This window comes from Lasioglossum baleicum, chromosome 10 (genome assembly GCF_051020765.1).
Source record: "Lasioglossum baleicum chromosome 10, iyLasBale1, whole genome shotgun sequence".
Classification (NCBI taxonomy): Eukaryota; Metazoa; Arthropoda; class Insecta; order Hymenoptera; family Halictidae; genus Lasioglossum; species Lasioglossum baleicum.
The window spans coordinates 11444524-11471293 of record NC_134938.1 but is presented as its reverse complement, the minus strand read 5'-3'; the positions used below and the strand labels follow the sequence as shown (position 1 = coordinate 11471293).

The 26770-nt window shown below is 41.7% G+C and overlaps 1 protein-coding gene across 16 annotated transcripts; it reads right to left on the bottom strand.

Moving 5' to 3' along the window:
* Positions 1 to 2852: 2852 nt before the first annotated feature.
* Positions 2853 to 26090, bottom strand: LOC143212534 (phosphatidylcholine:ceramide cholinephosphotransferase 2). 16 transcript variants are annotated; one of them, XM_076431423.1, is made up of 9 exons: positions 21077 to 21693; positions 20818 to 21018; positions 20557 to 20760; positions 19668 to 20498; positions 8080 to 8453; positions 4766 to 4976; positions 4413 to 4687; positions 3988 to 4163; positions 2853 to 3104 (listed from the first exon to the last, which is right to left on the bottom strand). In XM_076431423.1, the coding sequence occupies exons 4-9, from the start codon at positions 19700 to 19702 to the stop codon at positions 2949 to 2951; spliced, it is 1227 nt and encodes a 408-aa protein (XP_076287538.1). In that variant the 5' UTR covers positions 19703 to 20498; positions 20557 to 20760; positions 20818 to 21018; positions 21077 to 21693; the 3' UTR covers positions 2853 to 2948. The 16 variants fall into 16 exon arrangements, with proteins under 16 accessions (XP_076287538.1, XP_076287540.1, XP_076287535.1 ...); XM_076431425.1 differs by lacking the exon at positions 19668 to 20498; XM_076431420.1 differs by lacking the exons at positions 19668 to 20498; positions 20557 to 20760; positions 20818 to 21018; positions 21077 to 21693 and adding exons at positions 25464 to 25683; positions 25775 to 26090.
* Positions 26091 to 26770: the final 680 nt, after the last annotated feature.

Sequence of the window (26770 nt, the reverse complement as noted above, 5' to 3'; positions counted from 1 at the left end):
CGAAGGGTCGACGAGTTCCGTCCCACGTTCTTCTCGCATGTCTTTCTGTACAAGTTCGATTAAAGTTCCAAGCGAGAAAACACAGGACTCGCGCACCGAGAGACGCTTCGTTTTGCTTTCTGTTCGAGCCAGACAGTTTTACGTTCTTGCCATTTCTCGTTTTATATTATAACCGTTTCAACTTTCCACGGCGACGTCGAGACGCACGCCGGGAGGAACAAAGACGTCCATCGGGACACTCGCGCGACGATCAACGGAAAAGATTCTGCACGAGCATTCAACAATAATAAACCATGTGTGCAGAGGACAACAAATCGCTGGTTAACGTCGGTTAAACTATGCACGAGAATTCGCAATTTCTAAAACCGCCGAATCGTTCAACACTTTTCTCGCTTTCTCTCCAATTGTACTGGACAAGTTCGACCGTACCCGCGCGCACGCGAATAAACGGAATTCATTGAGATTCACTGAATTACCCCCGAAAGCGTTTGTGCTAGTAGCTCGATGATGAGATGAAACTGAAGCTCATTGACGTCAGAGCGGGGCAAGAATCGCAAGGAATCATTGTATCGCGAAATAACGAGATGCTAGAAGACCTGCTGGATCAGGGAACCGTGCGAAAAAGTTCGCGAGCGCAACACAAAAATCCGCTTTTACATCGCAAACGTTGCAAGCTGTACCAATGAATTCTCACAGAGTCACAGTTAATGCAATTTTGAACGGCATGCGCATCCTGTTCGGAAGCTAACAAATTTCGTAATCGATCATTAGACTGTGTGCGCATGTTTCTTCTAATGCTCCGTGAGCCCCGCGTTGACCTTGAGGACTCTTCTAATCGACAAAGTAAATGTTTACCTACATCTAGTTTCTTACAGCCTCTGAAAATATAAATTTCCACGAAGACCCACAGTCTAGTGATCGTGTACTATTCATAAAGTACTTCTTCGTACGTTCCGTGTGCTTTTTTAGAACGATTGGCAGAGATAGAAGCGTCCGGAGCTCTGAACAATGGCATTACTGTGTTCGCAGATTATTTTTCCTCGCACGGTTCGCATCTCCATGATCGTGTACGCGTGACAACATTTGGTGTGTATACAGAATGCAAAGACGTCCTTATTCCGAGGAATCACGAATCTCGCAGCTGCGTAATTAGTATCTTATCACAATCGATCAAAGTGATCGGAACGTCTTGAAGCGTCGTTAGAGATTGTGATTTTTTTTCGTAAGCCCTTCGAATAGAACACATTACAGTCTCTCCAATCGACAACGTTTTTAAAAAAACTATCATCTAAAAGAAAAGCTAGAGCAACGGTGTCTTACGTATCGGAACACTCCGTTTTCCTTAAGGAATCCAATGGCTACTAACAGATCCTTTTAATTACTTTCGAATCGGTTCTATATTATACGCTTCTTTTTGTTTTGCGTTTTTTCATTTTTTTTTTGTTACGCGCGTGTGTGTATGTGTCTCTGTTCTCTGCTTGGTCCCACGAAAATTGCGCGATCGCTCGAGAAAAGTACACAAATGTGAGCCAATTGCCAATTCGATCTCTGCGCGAACGGATCAGGATACCAATTTTCTACGATCATGTTTACAAACTAGAGAGAAACGAATACAGTAATTGACCAATCGGAAATGCAAAGATTCTAATACGCATTCAGTTGACTTTCATCGGAATAAGGCATGCCGCCGTTTTCGTTTTGTCTCCACAGTAATTACAAAAAAACGACATCTCGTCTTAGTTACTTGGAAGTCGATTGAGATTAATAACACGCTGAAACGTAGCTACCACAGGAAGGTCTCGCGGCATACTAAGCAGACCAAGGCGCCATTCAACGATACAATTAATATTTAACATCGTTTACTGGTCATCTATTAGCTCAGGCAGCTTAACACCAATTAATTTATACCGTACTCGTAAAACAGAGAGAATGTTCTTTAAGAACTGTCTATTGCGCCGGTACTTACGAAAGTGGTGTGCAAGAAAATGTCAATTTTTTCATATTCTCTATTCTTGCATCATGGAAGAACTTTTTCCAGATCATTACGAACAGAAAAAACAATGAAATACTTTTCACGCCACTCACATAATCACCGGCACAATCGATGTAAAATACAATTCGCTAATATTTTATTATGTATTGTTCAGTTGAAAATGATCGACGCCCAGGCCTGAAAGAAGACTGCGTCCCGCGTACATCATCGCGACGCCTCCGAATATTCTCGAGTAGTGTCGTTGTTCGAAAGTTTACAAAAGAGCCCGCTATCTTGCGACATGATTCTATGTTATTAACAATTAGTTACAGTTTCGCGAGTGGTAAACACGCTGGATCCAGCGATTTAATCCTAAGTATCATTCACATCTCGGAGTATCTGAAAATAGAGATATCTAAGCATTTGTTTTTTTTTCTTTCCTTTCTTCTTCTTTCGTTTTATACACTAATCTGACCGGTAACTCTTCGAAATACCTTCTCCTCTTTCTCCCTCCCTCTCTCCACCTCGTCGTCTAATATGAATTCTCCTGATAAAGGACTAAACGTCAGTACTATCGAGTTGCCTATCCCTTACATTTATGTATAAGTCGTATCAAAATCAAGGAAAAATAGGTTTCGCGATTGGACGATAACGAACGTGATAGTACGAGCGTGCCTCTTCCGGATGGTGAATGCTTCTCTCGTTCACGTACATTTTTTGTTTTTTTTTCTTTCCCTCTCTCTCTTTCTCTCATTTTCTCGTGGCCTATCTGTTCGTGTCGTTTATAATAGTTCTCGAGGAAGTGAACACTGCTGAAAACTTCTGTCAAGACCTCGGCATGGAAGTTTGACGGAAGCTTGGGCGCATCTCTTGTACCACATTTCTAGTAAAGCTTTTATATATGTTTGTATATATACAAATACAACAAAAGTAACTCTGTTGTCTGAGAGCCTCTATCGTACGATCACGGCGAACATTAACTGTCCCGGTTTGGGTGCTTGGCAAGGAATCGTCGAGGCCAGGGTAGAGGCCAGTCGTATTGTCGTGGCACCGTGCCGCCCACATTTTTCTCGAAATACTTGAACATACGAAACCACCAGAGCCGGGTCAAAAAGTTGTTTGGTTCGTATTGCTGGAAAAATCAGAATGCGCCATTAAATACAACTGTCCTGTTAGGTTGGTGCCAAGGATCGAGTGACGTATACCATATATTGCACGTATAGAACACGGTTGTAAAATTTAAGGATAATGCGGTTAAGGAAATTCGCCGTTGTTTAATTCGAGAATGATACTGATAAAACATGTGGATTTGTATGTTCATGTACATGTTGTATTTGGATTCGCGTGTGGGGCTGTTTATGAAACTGGTCGAATTCCTTAGCACCAATGATTATTAGAAACAATGATTTCCGTGGCTCGTTACTAGAGATCCCTGTTTCACGTGTATTAACGTATCCGTATTTTAATTCGTCTTCATTTTCAGGATACAGTTACAAGTTTGCATAGAGGTTCGTTTATATAGTTGCAAACGTAGAAAAGGATGCATGTGTATGTACCCAGTCAGCCAGGCCTGCCTCGAGCAGATATCGAGCAGATGGCGGGCATTATCCTGTCCGAACGACGCTCGAAGCTGCTCGAAACATAGGATGCTCGGAATCTGGTCGATTCTGCCGGGCATACCCTGTCAGCATAAAGCGTCACCTCTACTAACGCATCTGCGTGGTATTCTCCTGGCAGCGTCTGCCCAGCAGAAGCTTCAGGGCAGATGGATAGCAGCTCGTCCTGGATTCTGCCTCGCCGTAAGAGGGCAGCACGGTCTCACTAGTGTGGCGAATGCCGTTATACAGGGCAGGTCGCACTAATATTAGTGCGACGCAGGCAGGTTCCAGAACCGAGCTCCTTCCATCTGCCTGGCAGCACTACCGGGCCAAAACCGAGCAATTGACTTACTGGGTAAATACAGGTGTACACGTTCAAAACCAGGATCTCTACTCGATGCGTCCACACTCACTTACCTTAAGGTGAGGATTATTGGCTAACGTATGATAAATATACCATAAGCGTGTGGTTACGTAGTAAGCTATGAGGACGTCCACAGTATAATGTCCGTGGGCCACCAAGACCATAATTACCCCAACGAGAACCGTGATGCCTGCCAGCCAATGAATTGGTTTACACCTTTTCGGGGAATCTACAACCGAAAATCATCCTAATATTTTCCATCCACCAAGTTTCACGTTTGTTACGTAAACTTTCAACAGGTTTGACAGTGAAACCTCGGGTAGACCGCCGGTCCACATTTAGACCGTCCTAAACGAACTATTGATTAGCGTTTCATTGAACTAAATTGGGGACAGTGTCAAGGAACTTGGTGTTTAACATTTTGTCGTGTCGTCCGGAGTTTATGTAACAATAGTTTCGTATGTATGAAAGTACGTACACTCCTCGATAATCAGGTAACTAAGTACAAGCACGACCGTGTGACCGCTGTAAATGTAATCCCCGCAGTAAGTATGCTTGCCGTTTATAGACAAGCCGAAGCCAGAAATCAGCTGCAGAACCCTCTTCATAACGAGAAGCGGACTCGTGTTGTTCGCTTTGGGGCTGCAGAAATACGTCTTACTGGCTACCGGCAGTACTGTCACGAACATCGTGACGCTCCTCATCATGTACAACAATCCCATCAAGAGAAACACTCGCCTAACAACGATAAACCTGCAACAAAACCAAAGCGATGCACAATTATTCAAAGATTCAAATGAAAGCATCAAAATCCGTAGTCTAGTTGCATACCTATGTTTATGGAAAATAATAAAAACCATGGCTAAGTTGGACAGTATCATAATCAGAACTTCCGACACATTTAGGGCCCAATCCTGAGCAGCGACGTTGTCCAACACCACATCCGGTAATGGCCCGTACGTGTTTCTATCCGGGACCTTTTCGTGCACCATTGCAAGGGACGCTGTCGTTAATATAAAGTTCACTACCATAAATAAAAATGCTGCAACAGAAACCATGGAATTCGTTAGATCGTCGTTCAATCCTCCCCACTACGAAGCAACAAATTAATTATTCGGATAAAGATACCAGTTACCGGTTATTTCGTGAGCACTTGGAAGTTTCTTATCAATTTGAAGGCATTTTGTAATTTATTTTACATTATTCGTGATAAACGATCGATTATCAAACTTTTTCTGTAGCGTCAAATTTTTCTGGACGATTTTGTTACAAAAGCAAAAACAATATTAACAAGAAATTTGTGATAACAAATTAATTAATTAATTTTAGCATTTTCTATAATCGGAAACGAAGATTTTTAACCAATGTTTTCCACATCTTAAACAAAAATTATTGCAATACTTTTGATTTGTATACGAAGGGGAAGCACCAGTTTTATTTTTAAAAATAAAGTAACACTAGATGCTTCGTGTTATTTTTATGAATTTCTAAGAAGTTTGTATCGCAACCGATAACCGGGTGGGGCACGGTAAGTGGTACCTTCGCCCTACAGGGTGTTCTTATTATTAAAATCGATAGACGTCGTATTATGTCCTCCTGCTAGATCCTTGAAGCACGTTTATATCCTATCTAACTATGCACATGATACGAATGCATTCTTTCTGGGAAGTATACTCAACTCTACTGAATCATCGATTAGACTACGAAGTATGACAATACACGACGCCCTTACGACACGAGTAATCGAAATGTAGCTACCGAGAAGCGCAGAAGAATAATACCAACGGAAGTACAACGCAACAAAGAGATAACGAAAAATTGTGGCGTACGTCGTGAATGAACTATGAGTCAACGATGAAAATGCGATAAGCAGAGGCGCATAAAACGGACTGTAAAGAACATCGATTATGTTACAAACTGCAATTGCAACTTTGCAGCGAACAAGTGCTGCATCGTACATCAGATGTATACCTGACCACTAGACAGCGGATTTTTATGGAAAATAACAAGTTTCTACCTGAATTGCAACAAACTGGAGTGAAACTCAAAAATGCAGTATTTGAGAAAAATTAAAGAATACTATAAAACTTATATAAATACATATTTTTCAATGACATAACCTCATAATTGCCATTTTCTGACTTGTGTCACTTTTCTTGCGGGGTGCGATATGATTAATAGGTTAAAAATAATATATTTCAATTTATACCTACTCATTTTTCATTGTCTAGTTATTTATTACTCCGTAGTGTATACTGGGCAGCTACCGGGTAGCTTTATTGTAATGTATTAGAATAGGTTTATGTATTAGGTTGAAAACAATATACAGCACCTTCTCATTTTTGTTATAAATCCATAAAATCCGTTGTCTATTCATCTATTCTATTCATGTTGCATTTCTAGATATTTCTAGATGTTAATAACGACAGCGAAAATGTTGCATCTCGAAATATTTTGTGCAAGAGACGTTCGCGAGTCTGTTTAACATGGCGCGTTGCTTGCAGGTTCATCGAGGAGAATCGCAAGGTACAAAGCGACCAATTAAACGGGAGAACCAGTATCCTCGTTCTAATGAATCGGTCGTATCCGATTCATCATTGAAGAACGCATTGAACTGCATTGAATCAGGCGCTCTCGGCGCAGCGAAATACCAGACCACGCGATGACCTCGATCTCGATCGACACCCCGCCGTGCGAACGAATTGCGAGCAACTGCCCTAAAGAGTTCATTGCCGACAAAATTACAGGAAAAGTTCGCCTTCTAACTTCCCACAACCTGTTTCGTAACACGCTCGCATAACTCCGTAGACAAACAAACCTGTTCTAGATATTTTTATGTATGCCGCATAAATTACCCATGCGAACGAAGCTAGTCAAGCTAGTCGAGATGCAACAACAACAGTCGTTTCTTGATAAAACTCTGTTGTCTCTGATCGTCTTTACGTGAAACATTCACAGGTACGTCGGTGGCGCTTTGCTGATTAAAATGAGTCGCGACACGACACAATTCGGAGCGTATTTGCTTGTGCGATTCGCGATAAATTGGAGCCTCTATTATCCGAACCGATGTGGAATTTATTCGGCTAGAACTAAGAGACCTTGTGGAATGACCAATCGGAAGGCTAGGGACAACTTGTGATGACAATGAGTTCAATTTATAACAATTCGGAACAGGTCCCTTTGAGAAGTTCGGATAGCGGAGGTTCCGTTGAATCGCGGATTAAGCGAGCAAATGCGACCGGCAGTGCGTCGTGTGGGGTGTCATTTTAATCGGGAAAGAGTCGGCGACACGCTGGAAACGGTGCGACGACAAAAATCATTGGAAATAAGAAAGTTTTATCAACTTTTAGTTCGAAGCTACAGTGACTCCCACAAATATTCGGACATCCTTAAAAAGCCGATAACTTTTTTACAATTGGACTATACGATTCGAACTTTTTTGGGAAGCTAGAGCAATTAATTTACTACAGGATGTGTAAAGAAATATTTTTGAAAATTGCAATTGGTCGGAATTGTATACAATGTACTAAAAGTTGTGTTTCAAAACTTTTTAATGTGGGCCTATATTGAAAATTTAAAAAAATACGTTTTGTAGATCCGTGTCAATTATATGCACTGTGAAAGTTTCATCGAAATCGGTTGATGCGGAGAAAAGCGACAGGCATTGAAAAATGTAAGAATCTGCAGTTATAGGCCGAGAATCGTGAAAATCTGCAATTTTTACCATCTTTAAACGTTTGTTAATAAATAATAAATAATAAATGATAATTTTCAGAATATGTTTAATTCACAAAGATCTACGAAACGTATTTTTTAAATTTTCAATATATGTCCGCATAAAAAAGTTGTAAAATGCAACTTTTAGTATTTTTTTCTACAATTCCGATGAATTGCAATTTTTGGAAAAATTTTTTTCACATCTTGTAGTAAACTAATTGCTCTAGCTTTCCCAAAAAAGTTCAAATCGTATAGTACAATATTTAACAAATTATCGCCTTTTTAAGAGTGTCCGAATATTTGTGGGAGTCACTGTAGCTGCGAGAGGTGAAGAAAAAGCGATTTCGATCTGGATTTGCTCGCGTATCTTGGAGGATTGCTGCAGAAGGTGAACGAGGGGTTCATGGGAGAGGTGTGGGCGTGCTCACCAAGGAAGGTTTTCCACTTTTCCTTGGGGAATCTAGGCTCCTCTCGCAGAGGCGCCGGTATGTCCAACTTGACGATGCCGTTCCCGGAGCCGTTCGGTATCCCGGGATGTCGTCCGAGGCTGTCGATCTTCTCGTCCTCGTCGACATAATAATCCGAGCTGGATGCCACCCCGGACCACTTGTCCTTCCCCTTGGCCGGTGCACCGGGTAACAATGGCTGCCGTTGGTAAACGTCGCTGGACTGTGCCATTCCGTTGCTACTTCCATCAACTGCCGCCTCGACGTCTCTCTCGTGACCCTCGCCGGCGCCCAATGGTCGATCGAAGCTTCCGTAATCGTTATGCAGACTTGTGACCTTGGGGTCCACTATCATCCTGCGAACAAAAGCCGATCGGCCACGTGAGACACAACAGGTGGCGAGATCCATCCGGCATCGATCGAACAGAGAGAATCCACGATTTTCCATGGAAATCGAATCGACTCTCCGCGATCCCTCCGATTCAGGGGATCCGAGATCGCGAGTTCCATGGAAAAAAAGAACAAATAGATCAAAGGAGACCTAATGCACACGGACCTTCTTCTTTCTCTCGAGGTATCGGAGCAAAGTACGTTGCAGAGAGAGAAGCACGCTTTTTGTCTCTCGATCATTTGAAGTCTCGAGTTTAGTTTCTCGGTACTGTTTCGCTACTGCCTCTCTAGGCGATCGGTTTCTTATTTTTTTTTCTGGTGATCAGAAATCGATCAAGGTGATCGATCGTTTCGATGCGGGGCCATCGGGTGTATCCAATTGCTTTGGCGAAGTCGGTTCTATGAGGACAATGATCAGACTGCATACTTTGTACAAACAAACGATTCATCAATTTAATTCTTGTGTTCTGGCGTTTTTCTAAAGCTCTCTATCAGGAATAATTTCTATTCTATATCCCACGGGAGAACGGACTAGATCAGCTCAGAAGGCTGCGCAGAACGAGTCCGTTCTCTAGTGGGAGTATAATCATCTTTTTTTTAGTTGTCCTAAGCAGTCTAATCATACTCTAGTATGATAGTACATGCATCTATAAATTGTTAGACCAGTTACATGAATGTATTGTTTAAATGACCATTACATTTTGCTCCACACTATGGCTTGAGGCTGGAACTACCGTGCACTAAATGTGACTACAGTCTGTTTCTCAAGAAAGAGTACAGTACAAATGAAAAAACACACAGTACTTTATATTAACTATATACAGGACAAACAACGTTACATTTCTCCCCAAGTTTATTCGTTAACCTTTTTCAATGAAATTTCTTTAAATACAAACACGTTCACAAATACACAATAGTTTGTACAATGTTTTACAACTGCGAATCTCGTCATTTCCACGAGCCCGACAGGTAACGTTAATTCTGCATTGTCATTTCGATACGACGTAAGTACGATGAAAACATTATGGAATTATCAATGAGCATGCAAAGAGTAACTATTTATAAGCGTATGCGAGCGAACTGTTTCCTTGCCGCATGCTGAAACATAACACCGAAGTCAAGTACGTATTGCCTTCTAGCTGGGTCATCGAATGTCAACCCATGTTCATATAAACACATTATTTCCAATACAACTAGCATCGTCCTCGGTGCATTCAAGTTCGATTCGTTCGGAACGGAAATATTTCAGAAGTTGGCTGGTTGCTCAATATGGTACATTAATTTAATATTTCATAAAGAAATGCATTTTTTTAACAGTTCCCATAAATTCAAGCAAATGGCCGGTAACTCTACTGTTGAATAAAATAAATGCATTCTGAGTATCTTTTTCTACCAGTTAAACCAACACGAACGTTTTTGTTCACCGGATTAGAATCACAAATTGGTACTAAACATTCTAAACTGTTTAAACAACATAATACATCCATAAATTTCTACGAACGTTCACAGCCTACTTCTCACCCGACCCAATTTTATTAATACATATACACTTCATTTCTAAATTAAGCAGCATTATCGCTATCAGGCCAAGTACTCTCTATTCTAACAAAGTTAATTGAACACAGTGCTTCCGCAGTATCTCCGCTATCTCGGGCATTTTTACCGAATTATTTCAATCGATAGGGAGAAAATGAATTTTCTGGGAAAATACAAATTCGATATGCGTATATCTAATCTTTCCGGGACGATGCCAGGCTTAGGTTTTTATCGTTCCACAAAGCATGCAGTCCACATGCAGCCGGCTCGTTGCACGCTCAACGATGCATCTCGCTGTTATAACGTTCCACTTTTCAGTTATCGTCGCAACCAGCGAAAGGTTATCGTGTTAAGGATACTTGTCGGCCGTTTTCAGGAACAGGCTTCCACAAGATCGCGGATGGGCGAGGCGAAAGATATCTGGACGAAGGAAAATATCCGCGAATAGCACGAGGACGTGTACTGCAAGCTCGCCGATACGCGAAAGCAATAAACAAGCTCCCAAAACGAACTATAAAAATGTTTACCGTTAACCGAACTTCCCCTGCGAATGCATTTTACGCGCCGTTTAAAATCGTATTTATTTTCATCAGGAAAAGAACCGAAGGTCTCTGAAAAACGTACGTCCTTGAAAGTTTCACGGATGACACGTGCTTTTCGTCGAAAAAGTTTTGAAATGACCTGAGGAAATATTGTTGTTTCGCATAAACATCCTGATAATGAATATCGCTAGCCGGTCAATAGAAAAGTGAAAGAAACCCAAGAGAAGCTTCCAAGAATGAGTCATAGAAAAGGTTTCCCGGTTAATTGAATTTCCCATGGCACGTTTCATAGAAGCCTAACTCGACGTCGCCATTTTTTTTCCACAACGTGATGAACTTGTCCGAGAAATGTTGCAGGGTGCCTGACCAGTTTGATTAACAGAGTCACGGTTAATTGCCGACTTATCTGAACACGTTCGTACAAGCATAACTTCGTTCCCCCCGCCACAGAGGCGATGAAAAATCATGCGTGGGTGGACAGCAGTCCTCTATGTAGGCGGAACCCATTGCGTTTCGCACCAGCGATATAAATTCCGCGCAGATAATCCGCGATCGACGCTAGGTCCGTTTATGCGAATGAGAAGAGGGAGATCGCTATCGGCTGCGTAGGTACGCCAGGTAAGAATGCGGATGGTTACACAATTTTTCATTTTTGCTGGCTAAATTTCAAGAGAAAGTGGGAACAAAGAAAATCTTATTTTCAGTGGTAGCAGCCTTTGCTGATCCGAAATACGTAAAAATTTGTAATAAATTCTGCGGATTTTTACTTTCTGGCATTCTTTCAACATTTTCATCCGCAGTCTGCCAGCACTTTTGTCGATATAGACAGAGTAAAGCCGGGTTTAGAATTTAGAACTAGACAAAACCAGGCGTGGGATTAGCTCGCACATCAAGCGAGAGAAATGCGAAGAGCGGGGCCCCGGCCGCTCCACATACGAGCCTGCAGCTGTGGAAGGAAAGGGCGTAAGTCCTGGGCCTGGGTGACGGTTTTTAGTGGGTCGTGGGACATCCGAACATCCGATCCCCTGAGCCCCACACTACGTATTTTTTCCATCACCCTTAACAAAAAAAGGTTTAGAATTTGGAGTTCTAGAATTTAGAACTGTAGAACACGCTAAATGTGGGTACAGATTCTGTTCCATGCTGGACCTGGGTATGCTCTGTTTCTGTTTCATTGCCACGCTTATATTAGCTTGCCGAGTTGTTGTTGTATGCGTCAAATTTTGTAATCGAATTTTAAACCACTTCCCGATGAGGGATGAAATAAAAAAATATATAAAAACTTTCTTAAAAACCACGCTTATATTAAAATGCACTAAAAAGGAGAAAATAATTTTTTTAGGCATCAGTGACTATAAATAAGTTTAGTCACTAATGCCTAATAAATAGTTTAGCACTTCACGCTTTTATTTATAGTCACTAATGCCTAAAAAAATTATTTTCTCCCGTTTAGTGCATTTTAATATAAGCGTGGTTTTTAAAAAGTTTCTCTTTTATGTATATTTTTTTTGCTGTACTGTTTACTATAGTGGTTCACTGTGGGATCGAGTCGGGATATTTGTTAGGACATTTACCAGAAAAGATATTCTAATTTCGGCGGGCGGAGCGTTGAGTTTCGCACGGCAACTTGAACTCGGTAATCCGTTTTAAAAAGGGGTCGCGTATTGAGCCGCATCAGATATAATTTTAGAAGCACTTCAACCACGATAGCCATGTCGTCCTTAGATTAGGCGTCCATCATATCTTGAAAGGCTCGGAAAGCGAATCGGCCGTTCTTGTAAACGGATCAACGGAGGCTCTATTTATTTACAGGAGGATACACAACCGACTGTTCGCGTGCGGTTTGATAACCGCAATCGTACGAATTCGCGACAACGACGAGAAAAGAGGCTTAACCTTAATTCCGGCTTGCATCGTTATCATGCAAGAACTATCTGCGGAAGCCTCGCATCGGCAGACAATAAATTCTTTGTTGACCAGCGAACTGCGTTCGCCCGGTTTAATTATAACTTTGCGTCATCGTGTTATTCACGTACCGTCGAATCGGTCGTTCGCTACGGTACCAACAATTAGCATATACAGTCGGTCTTCTCATAATTGATGGCGCCAAATCAGAATAACTCAAGTATAGAACTATTGTCAACAAATTCATAGCGCTTTCGATGCATCACACGTTGAATAAACATTAATATCAGAACAAGGGATTTGTAGGTCTCGATTGATAAGTCCAGTGCTCGGAGTTACTTACTCGCGACGGCCGAGTTTCGAAGGCTACGCCCCCTCGACCCGGCCGCGCGTCTCGCTCCCCGTGGCGGCCCTAGCTCGGAGCTCCTCAGGCGCGTCCCATACTCGCTATTCGTGGCACTTAGGAGAACTAGAGCCGCAACGAGAATGTTCTCCACTGCTTTGATCAGGAGTTATCAACGAAAAACACAGACCAATCAATTGGTAGTCCTTAACTCCTTAATAACTCCTTCACGAAGAACATTTTCGCAAAGGAAAAAGTCACTTCGAATTATCTTGGGCATCGTCCTTCAAATAACCTTGGAGAATATTACAGAATGTTTGAATTTGTGTGTGCAGAGCGGAGATTCGCGAAAATTCTCCGCGTTACGTGGAAGGACGAGCCATTATCTGTTTATGCAACAGCTTTTAAAAAAGTGCTTACTCAATGTCCGATATATCCGCGAGCTCGTTTCCTCCGAATAACACGAGTTATCGCGACGCCGGATGAAGAACACCGTGGTCAAACGTCCGCCTGATAAAAGGTGGGTAATGTTTTTAAGATGTTTCTTTTCTGTAGAGAACAAACCGACTGACAATTTTGTCGGTTTATAGAAAAATCGACTGACGTCGTTCTCATCGATTCAACAGTGTCTAGCAAGTCTATCGGGGTGTTGATTTAGCAACAGGTTAACACAGAGTGGGAGGAGGCACTCGAGTCCTAAATTAACTCACGATGCGTTTTTTATTTTCTCGCTGGGACGCCGGTATATTTAAACTATTTTTCGTCGAACTTGCGTCAACGTCGAGATTGTTAACCTAGGATATATGCGCCCATAATTATCAATGTTTCACGTCACACTATTTTAAATAAACTTTTCATTAATGTTTTCGGCGCATAGGTTCGAACAAATTTTAACTAACAAGCAATTTTGCGAATTTTTAAATCATTCTCAACGTTTCGATCCGGACACTATTTTAACACTATTTAACACTATTTTAAAAAACTAAATGAATTAATATATGACTTGGACCACTTTCATAATTATGGGCACATTTATGCAAAATAACCAATTTAAAACAGTAGAAAAGGATTTACGAGTGCCGATGTTATCAAGTTGATTATTGACTGTCATGTAATTGTTGCGAATCATTTTTATTTTGCAGAAATAAAGAGGGGGGAAAGCCGAGACTACCAATCACTGCACAGAGTTGGCCGTTAAACGATTTTAATTTTTAGTTTGATTGAATGATGGATGCTGAAGATTATAAAAATGAATCGGCGATTGATCCAACTGATCACGGTCTATCAACGTTGATGGAGGTCGATCGATCTTTCGCTGTAGTGAACGTCTAAGAGATTTTCGCGAACGTGAGACTGAGAACGGGGAATTCTAGAAAATATTTATTCGAGCGATTCGCGTTTAATATCCGCGGAACGATGCACTCAAGACTAGAACCGAAATAAACACGTATAGGAAATCGATGGAATCGTACACGTCTCGCAAATCGAAGGACGACGCGACGCCATACCAACCGCTCTCCCATGCTGTTTTCGAGAGATTTTTCGAAAGCGCAGAACGATCGTTCCATCGCGATCGATTTTTAATTAGTCAACGGTGGAGAAAGTTGCCAGCGAAAAAGTTCGATCGCGTTGTTGCATGCAACGAGCTCGCACAACGTCCAGGGATTACAAAATGGAGAAAATGCGAGACACAGTTCGAGAATTAGGGGAAAGTCTCGAAGTGCATTGTACTAATCTTGATACAATTATGGCTTCTGAAAATTTTCAGGGAACATATTTCACATCTACAAAGGCTACCACCACTGAAAAATAATATTTGATTTGGTTAGATCTCGAGAAATTGCAAACTGCATAAACTTCCGCAGTCTACCGATCACTAAATTATATTTCCCTGTACAACAAATTAAGTCGTCTATATCTCCAATTAAATTTCAATCGATTATTTTTATTTAACGTTTCCTAACTTGTCAGAGCTGTGAAATTGTAACACCACTTATTTTAATTCTAGCTGTACGTTGACTGACTCGTACCGCGGAAAGAAAATGGCCAAAGTGGACACACACGGGCGCCATTAGAGACCATTAATTTAGCGCTGGGAACTTTGCAGTGCAATTGCACTTATCAGTCGCGGGAAATGTACGTGCGCCAGTTACACAACGGAAGGGATGCTAATTATATGCAATCAATTCTGCGAGTGTCCTTTTTGCGACGCGTAGAAGAAATGTGAACCGTACTTTTCAAGCGGTAGATTTTTTCGACAGTAACAGCAGACTTAACCCTTAGCGGTCGAGTGGTGGCTCTGAGGCGCCATTAAAATTTCGTAGCCAACAAATTTAAACAATCATTGAGACTGGAAATATTAAAATCCTTATGAGCCGTTTATTTTGAAAGTGGCCCAAGTCCATTTTCGAGAAAAATTGAGCTAGCAATTTTAATATTTACATTTCTACGTTATCTTTTCATCCTGAAGCAAATTGTAACTAATATTAGGTTGGGGAAAAAGAAATCCATTCTTTTTACGTTATCTCAAGCAGAGAAATGATGGATTTCTTATTCCCCAACCTAATATATTTAGAATCACGAAGATTTTGTAAAAAGGAAATTAGCTAGTTAATAGAATAATACAAATTTTTATTTTGAAAGTGGCTCAAGTCTATTTGTTAGTTGACAAAGAGATTTTGGCGTCGTAGAAATGTCATTAAAGAAAAATAATTTACTGTTTATCCCCCAAGATTATTATAATGTTATCAAGAAGTGTCGGGAAGGTAATAACTTTATTTTAAATGAAAGAACAAGAGGATTTCATATTAACAAGATTTTTGTAGGATGCAATCTTTAAAAGAGTGAAGAATTCTAACGGAGAAACAATAAATTGGTTAAAAATATGCTGGATGCGTTTTTTGAGAAATGAACCACATAAAATTTTGTATAAGATATCAATGGATGTGAATGCAGAGTTTAAAAAGCTGAATTTATTACCACATCGGGGTAGACCAAGACAATTCGAAAATATTGTATTGATACCACTTTATAACAATATAAGACAAATTACAACAGCGAAATAGAAGGATATGATGGACTTTCTACGAAATTCTTTCAAATCCCTCCCAAAAATACACAAAATGTAAACGGGAAGTAAATTGTTATGTAATTTATATAGTTAGAAGATTTCCCGAATTGCATAAATGGTGTTTTTTAAGTTTTGTAATGAAATATGAAATAAATTGAATATTGTTTTCTCAATTTGAAGCATTTTAAATTCCATCGAATGGACTTTGGCTGTTTCAAATTTTATGACAAATCCAGTCGTTAATTTTGAAAGTGGCTCAAGTCCATTCTTGGTAAGAAAACACATACACATTATTCACTTAATAATTGCTATTATTTTAATACGAATTGTAAATTTAACTCTCTTAGATACACTTAACGAGTGTGATACATTGGTATCCAATACGTATATTTTTAATTTCATTGAAACACGCGCAAACTCTTAAATATCTCAATTTAAACTTAAATGGACATAGGCCACATTCAAAATAAACGGCTCCTATATTCTTTCAGAACAAAAGACCAGAAGTTCAATAGCAGCTGTGACGTCATCCGATCGGTTCCCGCGCGAGAAACGAGCCAGATTAAAAATCATCAGATCAATTGCATGGCAGAACGACAACGCGTCGGTGAAAGGAGCAAGTGTATTACGAACTCCATCGAAAATAAACATGATGGCAGAGCGTCATACGTGTCCGGTCGCAGTGTTCGCTGTGTTCATGGTTCTACATGGACTACCTACACACGAATTGTTTGATAGCAGCCATCAACGAGCAACAGTAGCGGTTATCTAAACGATCATCAGAATCGTCTCGGTTACGTCAAACGCCAAGTTACGTTTAGACCCGAACGGTGGCCGGTTATTTATTATCTCCCTGGCCGATAAATAATTATCGTCGAGACACGATCGATGAAAGGCGTCGCGTGAAATCGCCGGGAAACAACCCTCGGCCAAAATCGATACCACGCGATGAAGATACTGGTGAAACGGTGGTTGATTTCGACGATAAACTAATTACATATGTACAAGCTTCGTCGAACGGTGGGAACGATTGAGATCAGTAGAACAAATCGTTTCTGGTTGCTCGCAAGGTTGCAGCCCTCAGAATTTATTCATATTATTAATTTAACTACGGAATTTCAAGATCCTTCGAGAAGAGTTACAGAAAAACCGTTACGCGACTCTCAGACGCGGAGTTGTAAACAAACAGGGGCGACCGCGTCCGCCATGCCTACCCTCGGAAACGTGGACGTCATCTACGTCGTGACGATTCACGGTAAAGCCGCACGAAAACACGGCATTCGTTACAGGAGCAGTGTTTACGTCACAAATAAACGGACTCGGCTCGTGACTCATTTCCTCTTTCCCCGTATAACTGATTCACTGCTCCACCTACAACGATTGACGCACTGTGATACCTCGGATCGGCGGATCCTTGATTCGCAACCGGCCCGCCTGTTTTTCGTCGAAACGATCCCGCAGTTCTCGAAGCTTGTTCAGGCCCGACTCGTGTGAACGTTAAAACGCGAAAACAATCAACGGACGAGCAAACGTGCACATGGTGATCCGAGTGAGGACAATAATTAGAGCAATCGACACTTACTAACGACTTTAAACATTGTAGATGTTCGACGATGTTCGGAAGAGACTTCAACTACACCGTGAGCCGTTCATTCCTAACTGCAGATTGGTCTTACAGATACCTGACTCGTGTGCCATCGGTTCTAGATATCTTTGTAGTGTATAAATATAAATATCGAAAAGCTGCGTGACACAGGTCGTCCCTTATCGCGATACTAATCGCGATCACGTGACGAACGGTCCACGGTCAGTGAACAGATATCGGTAATCTATCCGTGTCAAATTTGATCGGGCCTGTGCGATAAAACAAGCCCGAAATTCTCCGGATCAAGATTTCCCTTGCGAAGCTATTACATAACCGGTGATTATTATTCTTTTCAATTAAAAATCGATTCGTTAATGATCCGCGTGAGGTAATACTATGCTCACTTTGTGCCCCCGTCAAGAACAAGCTTTTTCAGAACGGTAGCATAACAATCGGAACTTCTGTTTCTCCCCCATTGTCGAGCCGTATCGATTCGGTTTCGCGCTGCCCCACAGTGCAACATTGTTCGAGATATTGTTTCCCGACGGATGGGAAGCTCGTCGAGGTCACGACCAATTATTACGTATTACCAGAACAAACAAATCGATGCTAATAATTCTCCAACGCGGAGAATTGTATTAACTACTCGGGCAAATAGCCGGCAATTAGGCTGAAGTTGGAATTGTGCTCGCTTGCAGAATTTCAACGGCTTCGTTCAACGCAACAGCGAAGTTATCTTCTCTATGATTAAATTTTTATGGATTTACTAGACAATATTAATTCTAGCACGATGACAAACGAGTCTTTCACATTGTACGTGTCTCGTCGCGAAGAAGAATGTGCGGAAAGATTGAAAAAATGAATTGAGAAATACCTGCGTTCAGGCATCGAGGCTCCCCAAGGCAACAAATCGAATTCCATAGCGCCGACACGGTTATGCGAGTGAAATCGTCAGCCAACGATGAAAACCGTGCGCACTGTATTCGTTTTTCGTAAGCTTTCTTGTCCCGATGCAAATATCAACGTTTAACGCGAGGCGCACAAGTTTCTTTCAACTCCGTGCCGCCATTGTTCCCGCTGACTCAACATGCTCGATTATGCGTACACAATTTTATTTTCGGCCGAAACGTGATACAGTCGGTGAAATACGATTTCCGGTCGAACACAACGCGAACGGTTCGCAATCGTTCGATATTAACCACTCTCCGTTAAATACGCGGGCGAGTTAATTGTCGCGGAGAGCAATTTGTCCAGAAAAAAGTTTCCGTCAACAGGAGCGGCACACGTCACCGATAACTTGCAGCACGCCCGCATCGTTTGTCGCGTTCACTATGATATATACTTGTTTCCCTACTTTTTTTCTTTTTCGAACATGGAAAACGCGGAGCGGAGAGCGGCACGAATGCCCGACCGTAAACAGAAAATAATTGCTCGCTTACGTAAGCCTGAGCAAACGTTTCCTGCGAAGGGTCTACGAGAATCGAATCAACACACGCGTTAGGTTAGACCATTGTTCTACAATGCAATTAAAAGGAACGGCAAACACGCTTATCGTTGTTTAAACACCGTTCATTTCATTTGGATATTGCTCGTTTTATTTCGATACCGCTCGGTTTACTTGTGACACAGAGATCAACATCGGAATCACTTTTAATTGCTGCTTTGTAAAACGTTCACTGGCCGACTTCTGACACTTTTCTGTGAAAAATGATACCAAACACGACACCATTCCGACCACGTTTGTCCATGCAACGCACGATTTAGTACAACCTCTGTTATCCGAACCGGCTCTCCATTGTTTCACACAGTCCGATCGGAAATGACCCGTATAGAACGCGATTCGCCGTGTAAATCGATGAAGACTATTATCCTAATCCTGTCGACTAGTTCGGATAGTAGAGGTTCCGGAATATACCGTGGATAACACAGGCAAATGTAAAGTCGAGTGTATCGAGCTTGGTATCATTTTACTCGGGGAAGAGCGAGGAACGTACCAGTGCAAGTTTCGTACAGAGATCATGAGGAACAGAAGAGTTATAGATCATTTTCTACGTTGCACGCGATTAATAAGTATCGAGGGATTACTGAGTGTTCGGGAGAATGATTAATGCTGCTCGGGTGCTCTGTTTGTCGCAGAGTCTAGCAAAGCGAGGAAGATGGAGCAAGAAAGACCGTTCTCTGGCGGAATCTGCTACTTACGCGTCCAGCAAAATAACAGTTTGCACCGGCTTCATGTTCGCGCTCAACGTAAATACTACGGGCCACGGAGCTCTCGGTAAGTAGGCAGGGGAACAGGAGGAAGACGGAAAAGGAGAGCGAAGCGAAGAAAAGAGGGAGCAAGAGAGCGAGAGACTGTGCTACGGTATGTGACCGGTAAAGAGCGGCGCGACCATATTACTGAAAACAGCACTATAGTCGTCCTACATACGCATCGATATACACTTGTTTAGCTCCCTCGAAGACCAAGAGCGGTCTTGATCGAAAATCTGACCCTCGAATGATGAAAACTCATCCAAAACGAATAGAAACGGGCAGAGGATTTCAGGGAGATCCAGTGGAAGATTGAACGATGAAGGAACTTGGTACCGAGCTTCGTGGTTGTAATTGTTCGATCACGTTTGCGACTGGTGGTCCGTCTAGCGTTGTTGGCGCCTTGACGAGTGGTATCAACAATGTCTATATTCGCGTAACGACAAGATCGATCTCCGACGCAATCCAGATTCCGACGGTGAATACTCGAACGCTACCATACGACGTTTAGGAGAGCAATCCCGGTCGAACGTGTATGTGTGCACACAAGGTCTCGTGAAAGGTACGACGTCGAAGAACTGACCGGATATCGTGCTGACTGGGCGGCAATGAAGGCTTCCGCACGATTTACCGCCGTGATTCTCAAAATACTCGACGCGTCAGGAATATTTCTGAAAGGTACCGTCTACTTGAGGCTCTCAGATATCTCGGGATTGAATGATCGCAATTGTGCGGTCATTATACTCGTTGGACTCGTCTCTGCGTGCTCTACCAGAATATCTATAAAACAAATACCGACGACCTTGAAATCTCGTTAAAGAATTGGCCAACAATTTACCTTGACAAAGGATCACCCGCGGCAAATGATTTTATCCACTATCGCGCGAGCCTATCTTCGAGATCGCATGAACGAGGCAGACATATCCAGAGTATTTCTGATAGGCAGCGAACTTGAGACTCTCAGATATCTCGGGATTGAATGATCGCAATGATACGGTCATTATACTCGTTGGACTCGTCTCTTCGTGCTCTACCAGAATATCTATAAAAGAATACCGGCGACCTTGAAATCTCGTTGAAGAATTGCCCAACAATTTACCTTGACGAAGAATCACCCGCAGCAAATGATTTTATCCACTATCGCGCGCGCCTATCTTCGAGATCGCATGAACGAGGCAGACATAATCAGAGTATTTCTGAAAGATAGCGTCTACTTGAGGCTCTCAGATATCTCGGGATTGAATGATCGCAATTGTGCGGACAATCGTTGGACTCGTCTCTTCGTGCTCTACCAGAATATCTATAAAACAAATACCGACGACCTTGAAATCTCGTTAAAGAATTGGCCAACAATTTACCTTGACAAAGGATCACCCGCAGCAAATGATTTTAAACCACTATCGCGCGCGCCTTTCCTCGAGATCGCATGAACGAGGCAGATGTATTCGGGCGATTCCATTCAGCTGAGATCATGCGTGCGAATCGTTTTCCACAAGTCACTCGCACTGTTTTGCACCCGTGAAACTGAACGAATTTTACGCGAGGCCATCGCCACGATTTTGATTCACATACTGAAGCGGAGCGCGTAAGGTCTCCCGATGCACGCCCAAAATACACTGCGAAGTCGTAGCGTACGCGAGCGCTCGGATTTAAATCGAATAGCCCGCGCTTATTTCCGTGTCTAGATGGCTCGGTGCACGTGCACTCGACGAACCACGAGGACGCGCGCACTCGGAAGCACGTACAGGTGGTTCGGACTAGTTCGTAGGTCTCTGCGCCCTCGTCACCCTTCGACAGCCGACCGCAATCGATCGATTATTCCTCGGAACGCGCCGATAATGGATTTCTGTTCCTTGCCTTCGAAAATGATAACGCACTTTGCCTCGGATTCCTGGAGATCCCCATTTCACGTGTATTTAAATACGCGCGCACTATTCCACAATTAATGCGGACCCTCATGCATCTTATGTGGCTTCTGAAAAGTTTTAGAAAATGCTAAAACATAACATTTGTAGTATGGTTTTTATATATATATATATATATATATATATTCCGGATCTACAAAAAGATTATCACCACTGAGAATAAAATTATATTTGACTCCACTTTCTTAAAATACGTCAGCAAAAATTGCAAATAGCATAAACATCCGCAGAAAAATGTGAGATGCAGCGCGCATAACTCGGAAAACAAAATATAATCACGAATGACATCAAATAAATTAATATCAACGTTCTAAAAATTATGCAAATTCAAATGAGGATACATTAATGCAAGTGTATTTAAATATTTTTTAAGACATAGGCACCATTGTTTGCACACATCTTTATCTGTATTTCACCTTGTCACGTCGTTGTGATCTAAATCAAAAATTTTGTGACACTCCCCACCATAATAACGCTCAGATTCCGAGTTCCGAGACTTACTTGAATGAATCGGAAATTATGGTTGCGAGTAGCCCCCCGGGAGAGCGCGAGAGCCACCGAGTCGGCTGTCCGAAAGGAAACTACACGAAAGGTTCGACGTATTCGCTGGAAACGAGAAACTGGGTGGTAGGAGTGTTATACGTATAGAGATGGACAGGATCATGCAGCTTGCATTAGGTTTTATGACTGTCAAGGCCATTTGCTTTCCATAAGAATGGCGGCGTAAACGTCTTAACATTGCGGCTCAATTAACCGGAGAAGAACAAGCATTCAACGGTCCCGACGGAACAACGGGTCGTCTTCTTGTAAGTACGAAATGTTTGACCCATTCTCTTTTGTCGTGATCTCATTAAATCTAAACGCAAGAAAAGATACAGCCGGATAAGATGTACAAGGCAAATCTAGTATTTTATATTGCATTTTCAAATTTGTACATTATCTTTCTGAATATAAAAATGTTTAACATTACATAATACACCTACGAAAAAGTAAGAAATATCGAATGAAATTGATTTTTATTCTTTTTAACTACGATACACCACATACATATTAAAAATTCAGGAAAAATTCAATATCTCATTACTGAATTTTTATAAAAGTGGTATCTCGAAGATTTCAATACGAAATATGCAATCTTGCGAATTTTTGGAGTTTTATGCTTCCGGATTTTTTTAAACGTCGATCTTGCAACCAAAAATTCTGAAATAATTCACTGTCGTGCGTGCTATTGGGTAGAATGTTCATGAATTTTTTCGTAATTTTTTATTCAGCAGAACAGAAGGAATAGAGCATAATTCATGGAACTTAAAGCCCTATCGAAGGGTCTGAGCAAAAATAAATTTATCCGGCTATACCCTTTTATTTAATAAAGGCTTGAATATCTTGCGGGCGGCTGAGCTGATTTCGCGACGGTCATTGACCAATCGATCTCTATGTAGATAAGCGTCGTGAGACAATCGAATCAGTTATTTACTATCTGGTGTTGTGCAGGTTTATCGGTCGCTGTTCTTTGTAACACCGTTGTAAATAAATGAAGTATTAAACTTCGTCGAAACATATCGTTAAATTATTTCGACCATTGAAAAATTAGCAGCTTGTAGATATTAGTTCTGGAATGATCGGAACGCGTCAGGATTTACGATTCAGTGAACTCTGATACCTGAATAGATTAGACGATGAGTAATTCGCGTTCACTTTCAGCATATACGTAACGCGAAAAGCAATGTATGATACAAACCTTGAATATGGCGCAGATAATGCGCCAGATGTTATTGAAAAATATTCTATCTAGGCGTATTAATAAGAACGGATAACGTCGTGTTTGAAGAGAGAAAAGAAAAGCCTAATTGTTCCAACCATAGACAATAACTCCCGCGTCCATAAATTGCCGGACACTTATTTATCTTCAACTAAAAGGTCATTAAAGAATACAAGCTTCCAGCTTGATCTTATTGTTTTAATATTATACGATAATATTTCAATGCAAAATTAAATATACATATACATATACTATTTGAATAAATGTTGGACAAAGGAGATTGAGAAATTGTGGGATAATTATGGGCAGCTCTATGTAGAAGCGAAATTTGAAAACAATTACCCCACTTGAATTTAAACAATTAGAAAATATAAGAATAATAATTAAAATTTAGAAACTGTAGGATATTTTGGTCAGATTCGATTCACCCGTTCTCTACATTCGAGAAAATTAGCAAGTAACATTTTCATTTCATAATACAGGTCCTTTAACAAAAAATCCAAATTTGAATAAGTGTATGGTAACTTATGGACGGTATATGGTCTAAGGTTCCAACCATGCAACAACGATCCTCTATTTCGAACAATTACGCTATATAGCGAGACTTTCGCGCGAGAGGACGGAAATAGATTCGAACTGCGTACCCGAGACATAATCGTCTGTCCCGTGCAACACATTTACAAGAAGAGAAATGTAGACCGTCTGGATAGCATTCGGCCATCATTGTGGCACGGTTGTTTACAATCTGGCTTGCGACAAGCTCGAACGGCACCATGCCAACAGAGCTAATTATTCTATAGAGTGTAAGGAAAAAGTCGTGAGATAGGTAGGAGCAACAGTATATCGAGATACTCTCTAAGATCAAATATCCACCATACCTTGTTATAGCACTGGGCAATTCGACCTTGACAGGCAATCTTAACTTGTGCATTTTACTTTTTTGCTACGTACACGCACTACTTGTATGTATATCGTTCTAGTCTCTCCACTACTTTCGGTACGTGCTAGAGAAGCGTGCGATTTACGGGCAAACGGATTCGTAATAGAGAACATAACCAATAAATGGCAAAGATGGTCAACCCGAGAACTCGAGGACCCATTCAAGACCAATGCCCGTCCACGAGTGTGCAACAGGAAGGCGAGAGATTAATGAGAGAATTAAAAAAAAAACACATTTAACAAACAACACATAAACTAACCAACAATACTTCAAAGGGGGAAGAGCTTTTTTTCTAGTGAATGACTTTTACATGGACACTTGGATGGCTCTAACGACTTCTTTATGGCTCGCAATCTTTCAGGGATGTAGGCTAGAGTTACGGCGACGCAAACTCATATCGCGTTGTCACACTTTATATCATTGTTTTCGAGGTCCCGGGGCGAGAACGGTTTCAGCGTTCGTTCATCGCAACTTATTCCGCACTCTCACAACTCTCCGCACGAGAGATTCACTTGTACTTCGATCGGCGATACGATTGGATACGATCCCGAAAACTTGACACTAAACAACAAAATAAGAAAAAAAGAAGAAAAAAGATGGCGTCAGCCGGACAGCCACGAACGAGAAGACCGAGAGGAACGGGTCGAGAAACTCGAAGCGTTCTGAATCATCGTCGAGCCAGTTTGCTGCAGTTTGCTCTCGCGCTATCCATCTGATTCGTCGAGCGCCACGAGGGTGGCGGCGATCGATTCAAGTTCGACCAAGCCAAGAAACTTTATTACCGACCGTCGGTACACGCGTTATCTTACCGACGAGAAAATGGCGGTAAATTCGAGTCGATAAATGAAACGAATGAATCCTTGAACGAGCCACTTATCCTATAGACACTGGGTCCGAGGACATTTTGTAAGAAATTTAGAGAAAAATGTATTTACAAAATGAAGTTCAACAGATGTACTGATAAGAGAATGATTAAGTAACTGTGTTTCAGGATGATGCGATGAAGTATCGAGGTAAGAACATGACGTGATTACGTCGGATGTGGTGAGTATCGGCAAACAAGCTTAACGGACAAGTGCTAAAGGCGTATAAGCAGCTTGGGGAGAATGTTACCAGCTTACCTAAGCAACGCTTTCCTCCAGCAGTATTCCGTTTCGATAACAAGCAGCTGTAATTTCATCATATACGCGAACGTGGATCAGAGGCATGTAAGATCGTCGGATGCGTCGTTGGTGTTCTCGCTTCGAAGAGAACACGCCGATACAAGCTCGGAATCTCTTCAGCTTTTTCTTCAGGCTTTTACGTATGTGTCCACAATTCGGGGCGCGACTCGTGGACGACCTAGTTCACGGTGTTATCGATCAATCGAAAGTGAAGCGTCCTCGTGCACTCGGAACGTGATTCCGAACAACAATAACACAACGAACGATACCTTGATTTTAGGAAAATTTTAGCACCCGTTTCGTAGACCGTCGCACGGCGGTTATGCGAAATTTTTTCAATCACGATCCACCCGTGTGCACCAGGATATGTCGCGACGGAGTCACGAGTATCGTAATATACAACCGCCCCCTTTTCTTGCGGCGACGTAAGTTTCACGGGCTCATGATTTCGCTCGACTATTCTGAGGAAGATGTGGTCCGACAACAGGTGCCACACGGTCACATCTCGTTCTCGTCGCAGGGGAACCTCGAGCTGTGACCGAAAAGGCACCGCGGAGCCTCCACGGAATCTAACGAAAAAGCTCGCAAGCGCCGCACAGGGGTTGTCCCGAAAAGCGCAAGCGCTTCTTCATAGATCGCGCTTTTCTCATGGACGAACCTGTACCGGGCCGATGGTAACCAATGACGTCATTGCGGAAGGGAAATTCATTCACGAATGTTCGACGCTAAGGCCAAGGACCTTCCCTTGGAAACCAACGAGACGCGCGAATTAGGCTACACGTTCCTGCACGAATATATACAACAACCCAAAACACTTATGAGCTGATTTATACATATATTTATACCTTCGCAGATACAATACGCATTGCAATCAATTTGCGACTGTCCCTCGCATCCCCTTTGCACTCTCTGAGACACCGCTGATAATTAAAAACAGACCGTACACATTGTTAAATATCCTTGGGTTTAACCTTCATCAGTACTCGCACTCCATTTTCTACAGAACTGTTTACGCATAGAACTCTATAAAACATAATAAAATGTTTATTCAATATGTAATAATTACTTCAATGCAAAATAGATATTTTCTAGTGTAGACGGAACCTTTTTTTATGATTGAAACTCGACATTTAAAAGTTAGTTTCTGTGCGTAATGCATTTTTCATATGGACAAAACGGAGAAGATGGTATTATACATGAAATGTTCGAATTCTGTCATATTTTAAATAAGCAGGTGATTTTGCTTGTAAATCAAAAACGCAGGA